Source organism: Bos indicus, chromosome 6, assembly GCF_029378745.1.
Source record: "Bos indicus isolate NIAB-ARS_2022 breed Sahiwal x Tharparkar chromosome 6, NIAB-ARS_B.indTharparkar_mat_pri_1.0, whole genome shotgun sequence".
Taxonomy (NCBI): Eukaryota; Metazoa; Chordata; class Mammalia; order Artiodactyla; family Bovidae; genus Bos; species Bos indicus.
In genome coordinates this window covers 13,290,497-13,308,125 of record NC_091765.1, presented here as the reverse complement: position 1 = coordinate 13,308,125, position 17,629 = coordinate 13,290,497, and the positions used below count along the sequence as shown (strand labels likewise).

Sequence of the window (17,629 nt, the reverse complement as noted above, 5' to 3'; positions counted from 1 at the left end):
AGGAAAGTGTCGTAAGTGTACCTTGGAAGCTATACCACCTACAACCTTCTTCACGACAACCCTCCAACCAGAGAGAGGCACACAGACTAGATTTAGAAGGAAGGGTTACTCCTTTTTAGTGACAACATGGAGAGAAAAACGGAGAGGAAAATGAAGTTATATTTTGGGAATGACATCATTACTGGTTGTCCTTAGACACAGGTGAAGGTTCAAGGACTTGCTTCCAAATGGTTGGTAAATGAGACAGGGGAGCAGGAGAAACTTTTCCTGAAAATGACTTCATTGATAGCTACCACTAGGTGGAAACCTGAGGAAGTTTGACCCATTTGCTTTGAAATTGAGGATGAATAGAGGCAGCAAATGGGATCTAGAGAGAAATAAGACCATCTAGCCTCTGTACTTAAAAAAAAAAAAATTCACTATATTATTTGATTCCCACAATGAAGTATATTTTCAGCCTCATTTTTCAGGTGCATAAATGAGGTTTAGAAAGATTAATTTATCTTCCCCCAAATCTCAGGGCAAAAACATCCCAGATATCCAATTCTACAGCTCATGCCTTTTCTCTAAACCATGCTGGTGTGTACTATGGCACAATATCTAATTTTTCAGTACTTTTAAATTATATTGTGTGTGTGCTCAGATGCTCAGTCGTGTCTGACTCTTTGCAACCCCGTGGACTGTAGCCCACCAGGCTCCTCTGTCCATGGGATTCTCCAGGCAAGAATACTGGAGTGGGTTGCCATTTCCTCCTCCAGGGCATCTTCCCAACCCAGGGATCAAACCTGCTTATGTTACATCTCTGCATTGGCAGGTCGATTCTTTACCACTAGTACCACCAAACTGTAGAACAGATAAATAAGTACAAGTGCAATTCAAACAAAGAAAAATAAAGATGAGGAAAATTTATCATAGCTAACATTTCCTGAACAATGCAACGTGCCAGGTACTATGTTAAATATTTATATAGCAACTATTTCAACTCTCACAACACCATGAAATAGAAATGATTATAACCCCCTTTTGTCAAATGGAAAAATGAGGTTTAAGGAAGAAGAAAGAGAAAGCTCTCGACAGCTTGTATGTGCACTTCTACTTATAATGCTGGAGACAAAAGTAGCTGTGATGTAGGATATATAACACCAAGACACATAAAAATATTTCTGACATTTCCAGGAAGAAAGCAAGCAGGATAGAGCAGCCTCTTAAGAGTCATGATGTGGTTTACACTATATCAAGTTCTTCAATAGGTTATAGAAAGAAGGACAAAGCGATTAAAATTATTAAGTGCTCAAGTATGACTTGCATCTCCAACAATCAAAATAACTTCAAAGCAGATGTCTAAGGCCTAGATGTCTCTACGAGGAATATGTTGTAAGAGTGGAAGACAGATGAGGTAGGTCTCATAGAGCTGTGAGTATCAAATAGCTGATTAAGTTGAAGTCAGTTTATCAAACTGTGGATGTAGGTGGTTCTAAATTTTCTTGAAAGTTAGTTTTTTCACTGGACCGTAGAGAGAACCCAAGGACAAAAATACAAAACAAACTGGAAAAGGAAGATCACTGAGGCATTGTTGACTCTGGACACAAAAAGGTATATAGCACGTAAAGGTCTTCGGGTGCCCTTTCGGCTTTGCTGAGCAGCGAGGACCAGGGTCTGTATGTTGTCTCTGTAACACAGGGAGATCGATCGTGCTGTACCTTAGCGTGCGCTAATAATAAACTGAACTATTTTGGGTTCCAGAGCAAAGAGAAGCAAACTTTTAAGAAATGATTTTTAACATTTGATCCCCAAAGCAGCTAAAATCAAATGTTATTAAAATAGAAAGAACACATTACAGCAAAATTGACATTTTAAAATGTCAGTGGTTAATGAAAGCTACATTCGCACTTATCGATGTCATAAGTTTATTCTTAGTCAAATAAAACATTACCTATGTGTTTATTAAAATTTGACAAAAATCTGATTAGAATCTTGCAATATAATCCTATGAGTTATTAAAATATGAAGTTAGGAATAAATGTTATTGCCATAGGCATTTAGAAATTGTAAATTGTAATTTTAAGCTTCAGAATTATCATAAAAAAGAAGGCAAGACTTTGAATTTTTATGGTGCTCCTTTCTTCAGGACACATATTTACTGCAATTAGCATATATCAGAATCACTGGCAGCTAATAGTGGCAAATATCAGAGAGTTCCACTTGAGAACTTTAACTGATTATTTTTTGTGAACTAAAGTTGAAAATGCAAATCTTTTCTATGAGTACTTACTGTAGACGGATCACTATGGGGTGTTTTCGCACTTATGGATTTTCTGTGTTATCGGTTGTTGTCTGCAAATGTTAGTGTTTTTCACTGAAGGTTAGATATGTTAGAAATAAGGGTACATGTGAAGAATAAAAACTGGCGAGGGGAGATGGAAGTGGGTTTCATAGATTGGAGCCAATGTCAGAGGAGGTCCTGACTGTATAGAGGTGATGGCCATGAAGAGGATTAGATGTGACAGTAGAGGCAGGGATTTATTGATAATCTATCATCATCAATATAAAAGAGCCAATAATGAAAGAGTACAGAGCAGCATCCCAGGTGGAAAGAAGGGAATGAAAATAGGTTTCTACCACAAGTAACACATTAGAGACCCAGAGTGGCCAAACCACAGAGCGGTGTGTGTGTGTAAACATTCATTGCAAGAGTAATCTATTTGGGCCTCTAGAGAACAGTCATTGCATTTTTCTGGCATTAGCAGTGATTACTCTCCATAGGTTTTAGGCATGGATGAACTATCCATGATAAAAATCAATGGTTTTTCTCTTAATAAACCATATTCTGGTTTGTGGCTACTTTTGTGGTCATTTGTATTTTTGTTCTTTTCACTCCTGCTCATATGCAAATGATTACCAGTAGGTTCAGTGCCTAGACTGTTTCATGACAAAAATTAAACATCTGAAAAAACAATCATATGAGAACTGACAGAATAATAATATGAACAAAACCAAGGATAACTGGTAATTGAATAGTTTGCTGTGGATTGCAATTCTCAGAGATTTATTGAAGGATTTCTGTATGTACATCAGAAATATTACACATTTGCCTCTTTTTATATAAATGATATATTTGGAGTTGGCTCATACTGCTGAATACATATTAATGAGATGAATGAAATGTTTTTAAAAACCAATTTTATTTTAAATGTGTTAAGGAAGATTTTTATTTTTTTATATATTCAATAATCAATTACAAGTGGCTGCTATATCAGAGGCAGTATCAGAAGCACTGGAGACAAATAGAAAAATAAATATATAATGAACTCATACTCTTGTGAAGGAGACAGGTGTGTAAAAAGATGACTACAGTTCAGTGTAGCCATCACTGTGATGGTTCTGTTTGCAGTAGGCCCTTAATCCTGTTGGCCAGGCAGGGCTTCCAAGAAAAGTCTTGCAAATATAGAGGGAGAGAGGGAGGGAAGGAGGGAGGGGATCCAGATGGAATACTAGTTGTTTATAAAAGTCTGGAAGAAATTACAAGAGAAAAGGCTAAGGTAAAGGGAGGAGGGGACCAGATCCTACTGGACTCTGCAGACCACATTAAAGATTCTCCCTTTTATCACGAAAATTGTGAGACGTGTCCTGAACAGGTTTAAGCTTTGGAAAGATCACTCTAGCTATGGTGTAGAGAATGGATTGGAATAGAGCAAGGCTAGAAGTAGGAAACTGTTTAGGAAGTGGTTATAGTAAAGCAGCCAGGAAGTGATAAATTCCTGACGTAACACAGTAGCAAGTGAAGTGAAGTCGCTCGGTCCTTGCGACCCCATGGACTGTAGCCTACCAGGTTCCTCTGTCCATGGGATTTTCCAGGCAAGAGTACTGGAGTGAATTGCCATTTCCTTCTCCAGGGGATCTTCCCAACCCAGGGATGGAACCCCGGTCTCCTGCATTGTAGACAGACACTTTACCGTCTGAGCTACACAGTGGCAAAGGGGTGTACAAAAGTAGCCTCTTCAGGCCTGGGTGTATGGGGAAGGGAACGTTAACTACATCAGCAGTTTCCAGCTGGAGCAACAAGGCGTGCAAGGGTGCTGCTCAGGGAGCTGGAGAAGACAGGGTCGGGAGTGGGTTTGGGGGAAACAGTGGCTCAGAGGAGAGAATTTTAATGACCTGGGAAAGCCCTGAGCATGTTTAAATGCTAACCTTTAAGATCTATTAGAAAGGAGAACCTTTTTTAAAAGATTTTAAAAATAACCTCTCTTAAAAATACTCAAGATTTTGAAACAGATCTGTTTTCATATCATATTTACGTTCCCTCTTTCCTTCCTTTCCTTCTTTCTTATCTTCTGCAGAGAAGATATCATTTGCTGATCTCATAGCATGATTTATAGGTTACAACTCTAAAGATTAAAGACATACTGCTGCTGCTGCTGCTAAGTCGCTTCAGTCATGTCCGACTCTGTGCGACCCATAGACGGCAGCCCACCAGGCTCCTCCGTCCATGGTATTTTCCAGGCAAGAGTGCTGGAGTGGGGTGCGCTCTAGTACTAGCATAAGAGTCTGTTTACCGTCAATTCAGTTCAGTCACTCAGTCATGTCCGACTCTTTGCGACCCCATGAATCCCAGCACACCAGGCCTCCCTGTCCATCACCAACTCCCTGAGTTCACCCAGACTCATGTCCATCGAGTCAGTGATGCCATCCAGCCATCATCCTCTGTCGTCCCCTTCTCCTCCTGCCCCCAATCCCTCCCAGCATCAGAGTCTTTTCCAGTGAGTCAACTCTTCACATGAGGTGGCCAAAGTACTGGAGTTTCAGCTTTAGCATCATTCCTTCCAAAGAAATCCTAGGGCTGATCCCCTTCAGAATGGACTGGTTGGATCTCCTTGCAGTCCAAGGGACTCTCAAGAGTATTCTCCAACACCACAGTTCAAAAGCATCAATTCTTCGGTGCTCAGCCTTCTTCACAGTCCAACTCTCACATCCATACATGACCACAGGAAAAACCATACCCTTGACTAGACGAACCTTTGTTGGCAAAGTAATGTCTCTGCTTTTGAATATGCTATCTAGGTTGGTCATAACTTTCCTTCCAAGGAGTAAGCGTCTTTTAATTTCATGGCTGCAGTCACCATCTGCAGTGATTTTGGAGCCCACAAATATAAAGTCTGACACTGTTTCCACTGTTTCCCCATCTATTTCCCATTAAGTGATGGGACCAGATGCCATGATCTTCGTTTTCTGAATGTTGAACTTTAAGCCAACTTTTTCACTCTCCACTTTAACTTTCATCAAGAGGCTTTTTAGTTCCTCTTCACTTTCTGCCATAAGGGTGGTGTCATCTTGCATATCTGAGGTTATTGATATTTCTCCCGGCAATCTTGATTCCAGCTTGTGTTTCTTCCAGTCCAGCGTTTCTCATGATGTACTCTGCATATAAGTTAAATAAGCAGGGTGACAATATACAGCCTTGACGTACTCCTTTTCCTATTTGGAACCAGTCTGTTGTTCCATGTCCAGTTCTAACTGTTGCTTCTTGACCTGCATACAAATTTCTCAAGAGGCAGATCAGGTGATCTGGTATTCCCATCTCTTTCAGAATTTTCCACAGTTTATTATGATCCACACAGTCAAAGGCTTTGGCATAATCAATAAAGCAGAAATAGATATTTTTCTGGAACTCTCTTGATTTTTCCATGATCCAGCAGATGTTGGCAATTTGATCTCTGGTTCCTCTGCCTTTTCTCAAACCAGCTTGAACATCAGGAAGTTCATGGTTCACATATTGCTGAAGCCTGTCTTGGAGAATTTTGAGCATTACTTTACTAGCTTGTGAGATGAGTGCAATTGTGCGGTAGTTTGAGCATTTGTTGGCATTGCCTTTCTTTGGGATTGGAATGAAAACGGACCTTTTCCAGTCCTGTGGCCACTGCTGACTTTTCCAAATTTGCTGGCATATTGAGTGCAGCACTTTCACAGCATCATCTTTCAGGATTTGGAATAGCTCAACTGGAATTCCATCACCTCCACTAGCTTTGTTCGTAGTGATGCTTCCTAAGGCCCACTTGACTTCACATTCCAGGATGTCTGGCTCTAGGTCAGTGATCGTAGCTCATTATTATACAGGTAAGAATAAATATCAGCATGGCAGCTAGCAGCACTCTGTCCAATATTCATTCTTTATCAACATGTGGCCAATAGCATTGTAGCTCAGAGGACATAAGACCAGACTGACACTATGAAGACTTGAGTTTTCAGTATTAATTTTATGATATTTTAATTTTCATGATTTTTGATTGGCTATAAAATTATTCTGCCTTCAAAAGATACAGGACATTATTAAAACTTAAAAAAAAACTTTTTACTTTTCAGGGAGACTGACATTTAATCAGGATATTTATTCATTTAAAAAATTTACTGGAGTATAGTTGACTTACAATTTTGTGGTACTTTCTGCTGTAGAGCAAAGTGAATCAGTTACACATATACATGTATTCACTGTTTTTAGGTTTTTTTCCCCTATAGATCATTATAGAGTGCCAGTAGAGTTCTCTATGCTCTGCAGCAGGTTTTTATTAGTTGTCTATTTTATATGTAGTGGTGTGTATATGTGCTTCCGTGGTGGCTCGGACAATAAAGGATTTGCCTGCAGTGAGGGGAGACCTGTGATCGATCCCTGGATTGGGAAGATCCCCTGCAGGAGGAAATGACAACCCACTCTGGTATTTTTACCTGGAGAATCCCATGGACAGAGGAGCCTGGCAGGCTACAGTTCATAGGGTCGCAAAGAGTTGAACACGACTGAGCAACTTGTACATTCACATGTGTACATATCAATCCCAATCTCCCAATTTATTCCTGCCCCCATTGGTTGCCATAAGATTGTTTTCTATGTCTGACCAGAATATTCTAGTATAAATAATATATGAAAATAAAGTTGTTTGTACTTTAAAGTGCATAGAATACATTTGTTCTAGAGAGAGCTTAAAATAGATTCTAAATTAATTATCATTTGGACAATGAAATCAGATGCTTTCTGGTGCTCTAATTTATCACAGCCTTGGAATAAATTCAATTTAGTCTATCATCTTATAGTTGTAGTTCATTGAATTCTTGATTAAATGCACACTCAACAAGTACTTTTAAAAGAAAACTGCCGCTAAGTCACTTCAGTCGTGTCCGACTCTGTGCGACCCCATAGACGGCAGCCCACCAGGCTCCCCCGTCCCTGGGATTCTCCAGGCAAGAACACTGGAGTGGGTTGCCATTTCCTTCTCCAATGCATGAAAGTGAAAAGTGAAAGTGAAGTCACTCAGTGGTGTCTGACTCTTCGCTACCCCATGGACTGCAGCCCACCAGGCTCCTCCATCCATGGGATTTTCCAGGCAAGAGTACTGGAGTGGGGTGCCTAGTGATACCATATTTTACAGTCAAACTTGGATGAAACTAGTTGTTTCATTGTTTTAATATAAGAATATTGGGTACCGTACTCATAATAATTCAGTTTTATTTGTAATTTTTATAAATACTCATATCTGCTCCAGTTTGGTTAAGTACTTAGTTTGAAGTTGAATTTGTTCTTAATTGATCAATACTTGGCTATAGCCTGACAGTCTGTTTCAAATGGTGTGTGTGTGTGTGTATACATCTGCCCTTATTTTGTTTGGAAAATATTATTTTAAAATATTTGAGACCAACAAATTAAAATATCTGAGTGATTGCATTGAACTGGACTCTGTTTTACAGCTGAAGAATTCTTGCAGTAATGACAAATTGATTAAAACATTTAAACCATCATATTGGATGGCATAACCCCCAAAGTTTATGAAAAGTTGCTATTTCTCTGGACCCTCCAAGGTGAATGTACAAACTTAGAGTATAAATGCATGTAGCTTAATGCCTGTGAACCATCAAAGGAAAACATTGTCCAGATTCTGAGTGAAGTGAGAATTGAGAAGTACGGAAAGGATAAGTAAATTTTTATTTTTTTGTCTCAGTTATGGATAATTAATTTGAGCTTCCTGGTGGGATTTCCTATATGCTTAATAGTAGAACATTATTTGAAGAGATTGAATATAAATTCTTACTAGTAGAGCTCTCCTGTTTACCTTGTCCTAAGGTTCAAGTCCTGTGTCTAATCACTGTGGTGTTCAGAGACCTCTTTGATAGGTAGGTCTGGAGAACCGTGGCAAACAATGGACAGAACAGAGCTGGTCAGCTTTCTCCGCAGCCTTGGAGAATGTTGTTCCTTTGAACACTAGACTGTCCCCATTAACTGATCCACAGTTGTGCTCCACACCATTCATTGATTTTTACATCACCTTAACAGAGTCCTTTTCAGATTCCCTTTGTCAGCTGTCTTTCTCGTTTACAGGTGGAAATTTACAAGAAGTGTTAGTAAACTAAAACCAGATTGTAGTAGAGCCCTCTACCTGCTTTTTCATTTTTGTCACTTGGCCCTCTCTATGAACAATGCTTGTTGGGAACCCCTGCTTTAGTTGTTACCCTCTTTCTGAGTATTATGTTCGCACATAGTTTTCTTCAGAAAAAGTAGGAGTGCACAATGGCTAAATTGTTTTATTCATGTTGTGTTTCAAAATCCAGTTTAATATGACAGGCCATAGAGCTGGTCAAATGGCCCTTTAGACCGCGTTTGCACACCCTACACTTCTTGCCTCATGGTCTCTTGAGTGTCAGTCAAAGACATTTATTGAATGCCTGCTTTGTGGTGGGCATTGTGTGGAGTAGCCTTTAGAAAACTTCTCAAATTGTTAGCACTGTTTATTAAAGAATGTCCTCCTTTATGTACTAGACGTGAAGAGCCAGCAGTCTGGAATGAAAATAATCACTGGCAGGAATGTAAAATTAAATTGGTTAATTGATGTTTGTGGGCATATGAATAGCTTGGCAATATTCATCTTGATTAATCTATGTACAGCATAAACAGTAAAATGCCTTTGCACTGACCTCAGTTAGGAAAGTTATGCCACATGTTACTACAGGGAATCTAGTGTAGATCTATAAATTATGCAACGGTTTTTCTGATCGATCAATTATATAACAGTTCTGACTGGTGAAAATCATTATATATTTAACTTCTAGTCAAAGAAATGACATTGAATGTATCCAGACAAGGGAGAAAATAACATGCTGCCTTGGTTGTTGCACAGTGTTCCAGTTTTATTTCCACAGGTCAGTGGTTCCAAAGTTAGAAGAACCTGTCCTTGGTTCCGTGTGGTTGGGCATGGAGAATTTTGCACACAATTGGAGTAGCAAAATACTACTTTAAACAGATAAATACATTTGACCATAACAATTAGTCTTGAATTGGGGGAAAAAGGCAGAAAGACAGAGATGGTTTGTAATCTAAGCAGATTTCTAAATTCAGCAGAAAATAAATCTTGCATATTAAGTAGCCTTCAAAATACAATCAAAGTGTTAACTAAATATCATGTTAGAACAGTACACTTTGTACATGATAGTTCAGATTAAGAGAGATTCTACCTTCAGTTTTTCATCTGTGTAATAGATATTCCCGAAAAACCCTTACTACTTGGAAGAGAGGGAAAAAATTAATTTCCACGATTCTGAGTGAAATTTTCTTTCTGATTTGCCACTTTTAAGAATTTTGGCAAAATATTTTTCTTTCAGTATTTTGAATATGATAGCACTTGCCCTTTAAGAACAAATGAATCAAAATATTTGAGGGAAAATGAAACCCCTCCTAGCATTTGCAGTTGATTTTCAAAAACATGTCCTACAGAGTCCTATAAAGCTATCCTACCATGCCCATTTTGGTGAATGAGACCATTCCAAGTGAAAGTTCTATTGCAAATTGTGAAATATAGAATACTGGCAGGGTGCAGTTTCCAAAATGTTTGAAAGTTTTCAGTGGGGCTCATATTCAGAAGGGGTGGGGCAAAAGGAAAAGAGTCTACATCCTAGATCCCAACAAAGAGTTGGCCATATCTCACAGTATATGGAGAAGGAAATGGCAACCCACTCCAGTGTTCTTGCCTGGAGAATCCCAGGGCTGGGGGAGCCTGGTGGGGGTCGCACAGAGTCGGACACGACTGAAGCGACTTGGCAGCAACTTAGCACACTATGATCCTTTCTTCTGTGTTAGTCTCCCAGGGAAATGCTGTGCGTCATAGTCAGCTCCTAGCCAGGGCCCGTGATGCAAGATGCTGAGTAGTTCTTATTCTTTTTGTTTGTTTTTAACGCTAATGAACTGAATAGATGTCATCTTCACTCATCACCCTGTATTAGATGTATGTTCAAATGTTAACTTGTTTCATAGAAGTAAAGGGCTTCAGAGCTGGAAGGAATCTAGCAATCATTCAGCCTAACCGCCTTATTTTAGAAAAGAGAAAATGAAAGCCCTGATTTGATATTGGTTACACACATCTGCACAGGTATATTAGTGGTAAAACCAAAATCTAGGATTAGTTACTGCTAGCTATGAGGTCTTTTCATGCCTCTGTAGCTGTGATCTAACTCTATAGGTTAACTTGTAGAAGCTTGACAGGTATTTCTTCTCCAAGGTGTTAGTTTTCTGCTGATTCTGTAATCATTGCTTCTTAGGAGGTGAAATGTAAAACTACAGGGGGTGGTTTTCAGATTTGCCACCATAGGGACTGCAGGAGCTACTTTCAGAAGATTAGAGCTGAGAAGATGGCCTTTGTTCTCAGTCCTGAATCACTTCTCTCTTGATGGATTTGAAACACAGCAATATAGGTGAAATAATAACAGAAAAAGTACCTGAGAATTTATGAAGATATTGCAAATATGTCACATCGCAGGTATCTTTAATTTCACTTTCTACATCATACACCAAGTTCAAGTATTCTGCTCCTAGTGTGGCCAAACATGCAAATATTTGCTTTCTGAGTAATTTGCCCTAATGACTTTGGAACATTTTTGAGAAACAGTGGTGACATTGTTCTCCCCTAGCAGAAAACATACTCCTTGTTGTATCCACAGAGATCCTAGCACTCTGTGGGCATACTGTCAGGACATGGGTGCTGCACTGCTGCTGCTGCTGCTAAGTCGCTTCAGTCGTGTCCGACTCTGTGCGACCCCATAGACGGCAGCCCACCAGGCTCCTCCATCCCTGGGATTCCCCAGGCAGGAGTACTGGAGTGGGTGCCGTTGCTGCACAGTATGTACTAACTTGCCTTCTAGATGACACCATGTTAGGTGTACACATTGTCATACCACCCAAGACTTCGTAACAGACTTGTCTGGCAGTCACTCTTACTTAAGCACTAGGTGTGAAACTGGAAATGTCGTAACTTCTGAAGTGATGCCTTTTTCTGTGGGCCCTTCCCATCGTTTCGTTTTGATCAGACTGACAGCATCAGACCACTGGCAAAGTTTGGAATGTGAAAGCTGTTTGTTGGAAGTTCTGTTTTAGTAGCTATTATGTCTTCCAAGTCAATACTTTGATCTAAAAGCCAGAAAATAGAAAGTGTCAGCAGTTACAGGAGCACCAGTCTTGTGTACTTTTCCTTTGCCCATTTTTTTCAGCCACTGAACTTTGGCAATGGGATTTTGGTACCACTATGGGACATATTTTGGGCTGCTCAAATGATAGCAGCGTGGATATTATAGTCAACAAACATGACATTTCTCTTCTGGGAAAAGAATGAGAAGATGTCCCTGGAATAAAAATGTAAGAAAAGGGTTGAAGATTGATTTCTAGTCATTTAGAAAAAGTATCTTCTAAGAGTTGGTAACAGCTTCTTTGTTGGATTTTTTTTTTCTTTTGTAACAAAACACTACAAATTCTTTTCTAGGAAGATTTACCCAAACAATGTTAATATTTTTTTCAAAGACTAAAAAGGGTGTTTATTGCAGATCTGGAAATAAAATTAAAGATTTGTCATGTTTAAAATGTTCATAATGATTAAATCTGTCCCTGTTAATGTAGGAAAGAACAAGTTTAGGTCAGTGTAGTCCAGTTAAATATTGAAGTTACAAATTGTGCTCCTATCTGCGGCTACCTTTTATTCATTTACTTAACAAACATTTAATACTCTTGTGTGGGTTTTACCCCTGAGAAGGTCAGTGAGAGAGATGAATATTATGTAAAAAGACAAGAGCCAATGGTAGTCTCAACTTTATTAAAGATAGAACAAATAGAAAAAGAGACTAACATAGATGTAATTAAGACTTCCAGAAGGAAGTGAATTTTAAGAGTTTTGCAAAAGACAATAAACTTGTATTGGCAGAGGAATGGCAAGACATGCTTGGCTGAAAGAGAAACAAAATCTAAGGCTCCATGGTGGTAGAATAGGTAATGTATTAACATGGCAGAAGCATGCCAGGAAAGACTTCATGCTGGAAGTCCAATACTTTTCAGCACTGGAAAAGTATTTTATCAAGCACCTAAGAACATCTTTTCCAATCTGGAGTAGTTAAGTTTTTCTTTTTTTTCAACATGGTTTAGTACTGATTTTCAGATCTCAGCTCAATGAAGGCTCAAGGAGGCTAGAGAGAATTTTTAGGATTTGCTTCCAGTTATTAAGTTGCATAATTCTATATAAAAAATTGAATATTAAATGTCTTGTTTAAAGAAAGTCAACTAATTGATTCTAAAGGTGGGGATAAATGGCTGGTGAAACCTTGATTTATATTTTGAATAAAATACTTCATATATATCCAGGAAGAAACAGCCATTGTAAGAGTTTGTAATGCATTGTAAGGCTTTTAAGTACCTTCTAGAAAAGAGAGGGAAATTTCAAACATATCCTTTTGATAGAATTGGTAACCGCATTGTTAAACATCATAGCTTACCTTATTCCTACAGAACATGGTTCAAGTACATGGAACATTTGATGAAAAACTACCATACTATGCAAATAGTTTATTTAAGAATAATTCGGGCAACATGGAAGGCTGTTGCTTGATATATCTCAGTTACCAATCCAATCGTGTAACTGATACTGAAACTCCATCTTTTTTAATACCTTCATCCAAACCTTTAACATTTAAAGTGTTTACCTTATGTTCCTCTTTAACATGAATGAGGAAATGTCCACCCCTCCATCCTAATATTGTTGGTTCAGTCAATTAAAGAAAAAAGTGTATATATATATATATATATATACACACACACACACACACACACACACACATATATACTGTGCTGTGTTTAGTCACTCAGTCATGTCCGCTCGTTGTGACCCCAGGGACCATAGTCTGCCAGGGCTCCTCTGTTCATGGGGATTCTCCAGGCAAGAATACTAGAGTGGGTTGCCATGCCGTCCTCCAGGGGATTTTCCCAGCCCAGGTATCAAAAGCAGGGTCTCCTGCATTGCAGGTGGATTCTTTACCAGCTGAGCTACCAGGGAAGCCCATATATATGTATACTTAAAGCTGATTTGATCCCTGGGTTGGGAAGATCCCTTGGAGGAGGAAATGGCAACCCACTCCAGTATTTTTGCCTGGAGACTCCCATGGACAGAGGAGCCTAGTGGGCTACAGCCCATGGGGTTGCAAATAGGCCGATACAACTGAGCATGCATGCGACACAAGCAAATAGCTGATTCACATTGTTGTACAGCAGAAACTAAGACAGCATTGTAAAGCAATTATCTTCCAATTTAAAAAAAAAAGAAAGAAATCAAATGTTAAAACAAAACAAAAATAAAAACCAGTATTGGTAAAAGAAAAGCAGCATGAGGCTCTTACAAAAGTCAGCAATCCAAAAGTGTCATTCTCAGGTTGAAGTTCATAGAGTTTTGGACAGCAATATACAGTGATAGACTATTTCAGGACTGACATTTTTAATGGAAAAAAATGACAAAGCATGTTTAGTTTTTTTTTTAAATGACAAATTGAAAGGTGAGCTCTATTTATCAAGTGTAATGTGTTTAATTCATAAGTATCTTCTACTTCCTGTTTTCCACAAATGATTATTTTCAATTCAGTTGAAAACATTTAAGCATTTACTGTTTAATATGTAACATATGGATGGATGATACAAAAATCAAAACTCCCTACAAGTGAATAGTTTAAAAACCTATTTGGAAGAGAAAATATGCATACACAAAACAAATAACAATTGAGGAAAGACAGAACTACTAAAATAACTAAATATGTAAATTTTAGAGGAAATTCTATGGGGGGAATAAAGTTCAACCCATAATACGTGTTAGTCACTCAGTCGTATCCGACTCTTTGCGACCCCATGGACTGTAGCTTGCCAGGCTCCTCTGTCCATGGGACTCTCCAGCAAGAATACTGGAGTGGGTTGCCATTTCCTTCTCCATCAACCCATAATGCTATGCTATGCTATGCTAAGTCACTTCAGTCGTGTCCGACTCTTTGCGACCCCATAGACGGCTGCCCACCAGGCTCCCCCGTCCCTGGGATTGTCCAGGCAAGAACACTGGAGTGGGTTGCCATTTCCTTCTCCAATGCATGAAAGTGAAAAGTGAAAGTGAAGTCGCTCAGTCATGTCCGACTCCCAGCAACCCCATGGACTGCAGCCTACCAGGCTCCTCCGTCCATGGGACCCTCCAGGCAAGAGTACTGGAGTGGGGTGCCATTGCCTTCTCTGATAATAGTCTATAACAATGTCTTGATTTTTTTTAATCATAACTGGCTTTAAAACCTATGGTGTATTTGCTGTGTTCATCTCAGTAGAGAACAATTTCTTTCAAAATCTGTAATATGGTTTCAAAGACAGTATGTATTGTGTTGAAAACCATTCTTGAATATCTATTATAAAGCTGAGTGAAACATTTTCAAAATAGTACAAATAAAAACAAATTATGTAAAAAGTGTTATTTACTCAGTCTGACTCTGCGACCCCGTGGACTGTAGCCGGCCATGCTCCTCTGTCCATGGAATTCTCCAGGCAAGAATACAGGAGTGGGTTGCCATTCCCTACTACAGGGGATCTTCCCGACCCAGGGATCCAGCCCTGGTCTCCTGCATTGCAGGCAGATTCTTTACTTTCTGAACCGCCAGGGAAACCCAAAATGAATTATAAATGAAGCAAAATGTTTGTTCTTCCTGAAATGCTGGTAGATAATGAAAAACTGTGGATAACTTATAAAATTTCAAACATCCATATTGGTGTAAAATGAGCCATTTTGATCGATGTTTTTCCGGTGGACTTTAAATGCTGCAAGCATGGTTAATTGTCTTCTGTAAATGATTATGAAAAAAAATCTGTTTAAGCCAAGAGGCTGCTTCTTGGTTTATGCAATTACAAAAGTAATTTTTACCTGTTATGTTGGTGAAGTGAGGTTAGCAGCTTTGGTGTTCTGTGTGAGTGGAAAGACTGAGGGGGAAAAATCAAAGGCATTCATTGAGTAATGCAGGAATTCTATGTAGAGACATTTTACACAGCAGGAACTTAAGTCCATGTGTAAAGCAGGCTGCTCGCATGGTGAAAAATAAAACAACACCGCCCCCTCCCCTGCCCCGCCTTGGCCTCGCCCCCCCTCACTCCATTGACATGCATAGCTGGCCTGGTAGGTGTAAAAATAGACTGGCAGCGCCTGAATTGGAAATGGTCACCGAAGGCAGCTTGCAGTTGCTGGGGTTTTGAGTTCTCTGACACCAGCAAGCCAGCCAGCAGATGGGGAGAACTGGTGAGGGGCGTGTAGGGGAGTTGAGCAGAGGAGCCAAGGATTGCCTGGATGAGTCGTCCACGTTAGTGTCCCCCTGGGAGCCCTGGACAGAGCATAGAGTGCAAGGACGGGCCTACTGACAGCAGGAAGACTGGAACTGAGATGGGGAATGCAGCTCTCTGCCCGGCTTGCCATGCGGATAAGAGCGTAAGAGCACAGGGACACTTGCAGGAATTGGACAGAACCCCAGACTACTATGGCTGTAACGGCGAGGACACCAAAGAACTTGGGCCGCGGGTAAGTTCTAAGCTACAGACCTGAGGAGAGGAGGATGGTGGCATAAGAATCAACATTGGACCTCATTGGTTAAACCTCTGAACTTCCTGGAAGGAAGCTGACAGAATAAAACCAATGTGATCAAACCAGCTGACTGCCTCTGGTTCTGTGGCCTGCTGCTGTTTCCTCTTCGTGATCCACAAGGTTCATGTTTGACTTTAGCGATGAACTGACATTTGGGAGTATACAAGGATGCCATCTCTTTAATTTAAAATTTACAAAACTGAATATATATTTTATTATGGAGTGACTTGCAGCAGTATTGCACAGATTCACTTACATTCAACCGGTTAATATATTTTGCCTGTTTATATATTGATAGTTGATTTTTCATTAGGATCACAGATTATTTTTGAAAAGCACATGCTAACTTCAAATCTCAGTTTCAGCCTGTAAAGGCATTTTTTCTTCTAATATTTAATTGACGTCAGTGAAAAGCCCTTTAAATATTGTTTTGATTATGATAATAATATTTTGTTCAGAGTCCTAGAGAAGTTGAGCCATCACTTATTTAAGTTGACTTACATGCTTTAATAATTCAGTTGTGGTAGGTTCCCTAAACTGGTAACAAAGGCTTATTGTGAATTTTTTTGGTGGGGGAGAGGGCCAGAAATCTTTCTGAAATATTTTGATTTTCATTTTTGCTGGAGGATAAAGTGTATCTTTGATCTGTCAGATGCAGGAATTTGACCTGCATTGCAAGGCATTTATTTCATAGTGAAACCATGAAACTAAGATAAGGAGGATTTCCGAATCAGAGAAGCATACTTTGTATTAATACTTTGAAGTGTGTGCCTGATGTTTCCAGGAGTGAGGACTTTAAGGGAGACTCCCTATTCTCTTTGGCTTTTACTCTGACCTGGATAATTTCATAATAGTGTAGCATTGAAATTCTGTCAGCCCACAGTGAAACGGAAAGAGAAACTAAGAATTTATCAATAAAAATAACGTGCAGGGCCAGTGTTTGCAGCTCGCAGTGAAAAGGAAGTCTGTCAGGACTGTAGTGCAAAGGAAGATGGTGCTTCTGGAATTAGAAAGACGCCACCCCAGGCAAGAGATGAAGCAAAAAGGTGGGGAGGGAGGTGCTCCCCTGCGGAGGGAAGGTGCCTGCCTTTAAAATTGCCTTAAAAATAGCTTGGGTTTGTGACCCGGCGCTGTCGCAGGTTATGGTTTAAGGTTTAAATTTCCCACATCCACCAGGAGTGTCATTCAGAATTTCTGAGTAGCCACTTGGAGTGTAGTTATTGCCTGAAGAGGCTAGAAAGGGTGAACTTTTGGGTAACTGTTCAGTAGCCTCTACAAGCTTGCTTAGTTGCATTATGTATTTATATTTTCTAAGCAGTGACTACCTTGTTCAAAAAATAGCTTCTAGGGATTTTTTTCCATTAATTTATCATTTAGGCCATTCTTTAAAATATTAACTAATACTTCCTTCAAGTTACACAACTCTATTCCGTGTTTTCACCTCTTAAAAACCAATAAGGAAAATGTAAAGCATGAAAGTAAATTAAAAGTACTTTAAAAGTCCAATATAAAAGCCCATTTTTAAAATGTAGAGAAGAGACAGTATTCTGATGCACTGGTAGTTTCTTTTAGGTAAAGAAGAGCAAATGCTAGAGTTAATGAGTTAAGAAGAACAAGAAGAGTTAGTGTGATTTTGAGATTCAAGGGCTAAAATAAAGTCATTTAAAACTTCTGAGTTCAGAAAATGATTTTAAAAA

The 17,629-nt window shown here is 39.3% G+C and overlaps 1 protein-coding gene across 18 annotated transcripts in view; it reads left to right on the top strand.

Annotated features, from left to right (window-relative positions):
• ANK2 (ankyrin 2) overlaps window positions 1-17,629 on the top strand; it is a 286,106-nt gene that overhangs the window by 16,593 nt on the left and 251,884 nt on the right. For 8 of the 18 annotated variants that reach the window (XM_070790821.1, XM_070790820.1, XM_070790819.1 and 5 more), the window contains exon 1: window positions 15,488-15,869. The exons of 1 other annotated variant lie outside the window; for it this stretch is intronic. In XM_070790821.1, coding sequence (XP_070646922.1) covers window positions 15,735-15,869 — 135 coding nt within the window. In that variant the 5' untranslated portion in view covers window positions 15,488-15,734. Of the gene's footprint in view, window positions 1-15,472; window positions 15,870-17,629 lie in introns of those variants that run through there. 9 more of the 18 variants (XM_070790813.1, XM_070790817.1, XM_070790810.1 and 6 more) reach the window with 3 other exon arrangements.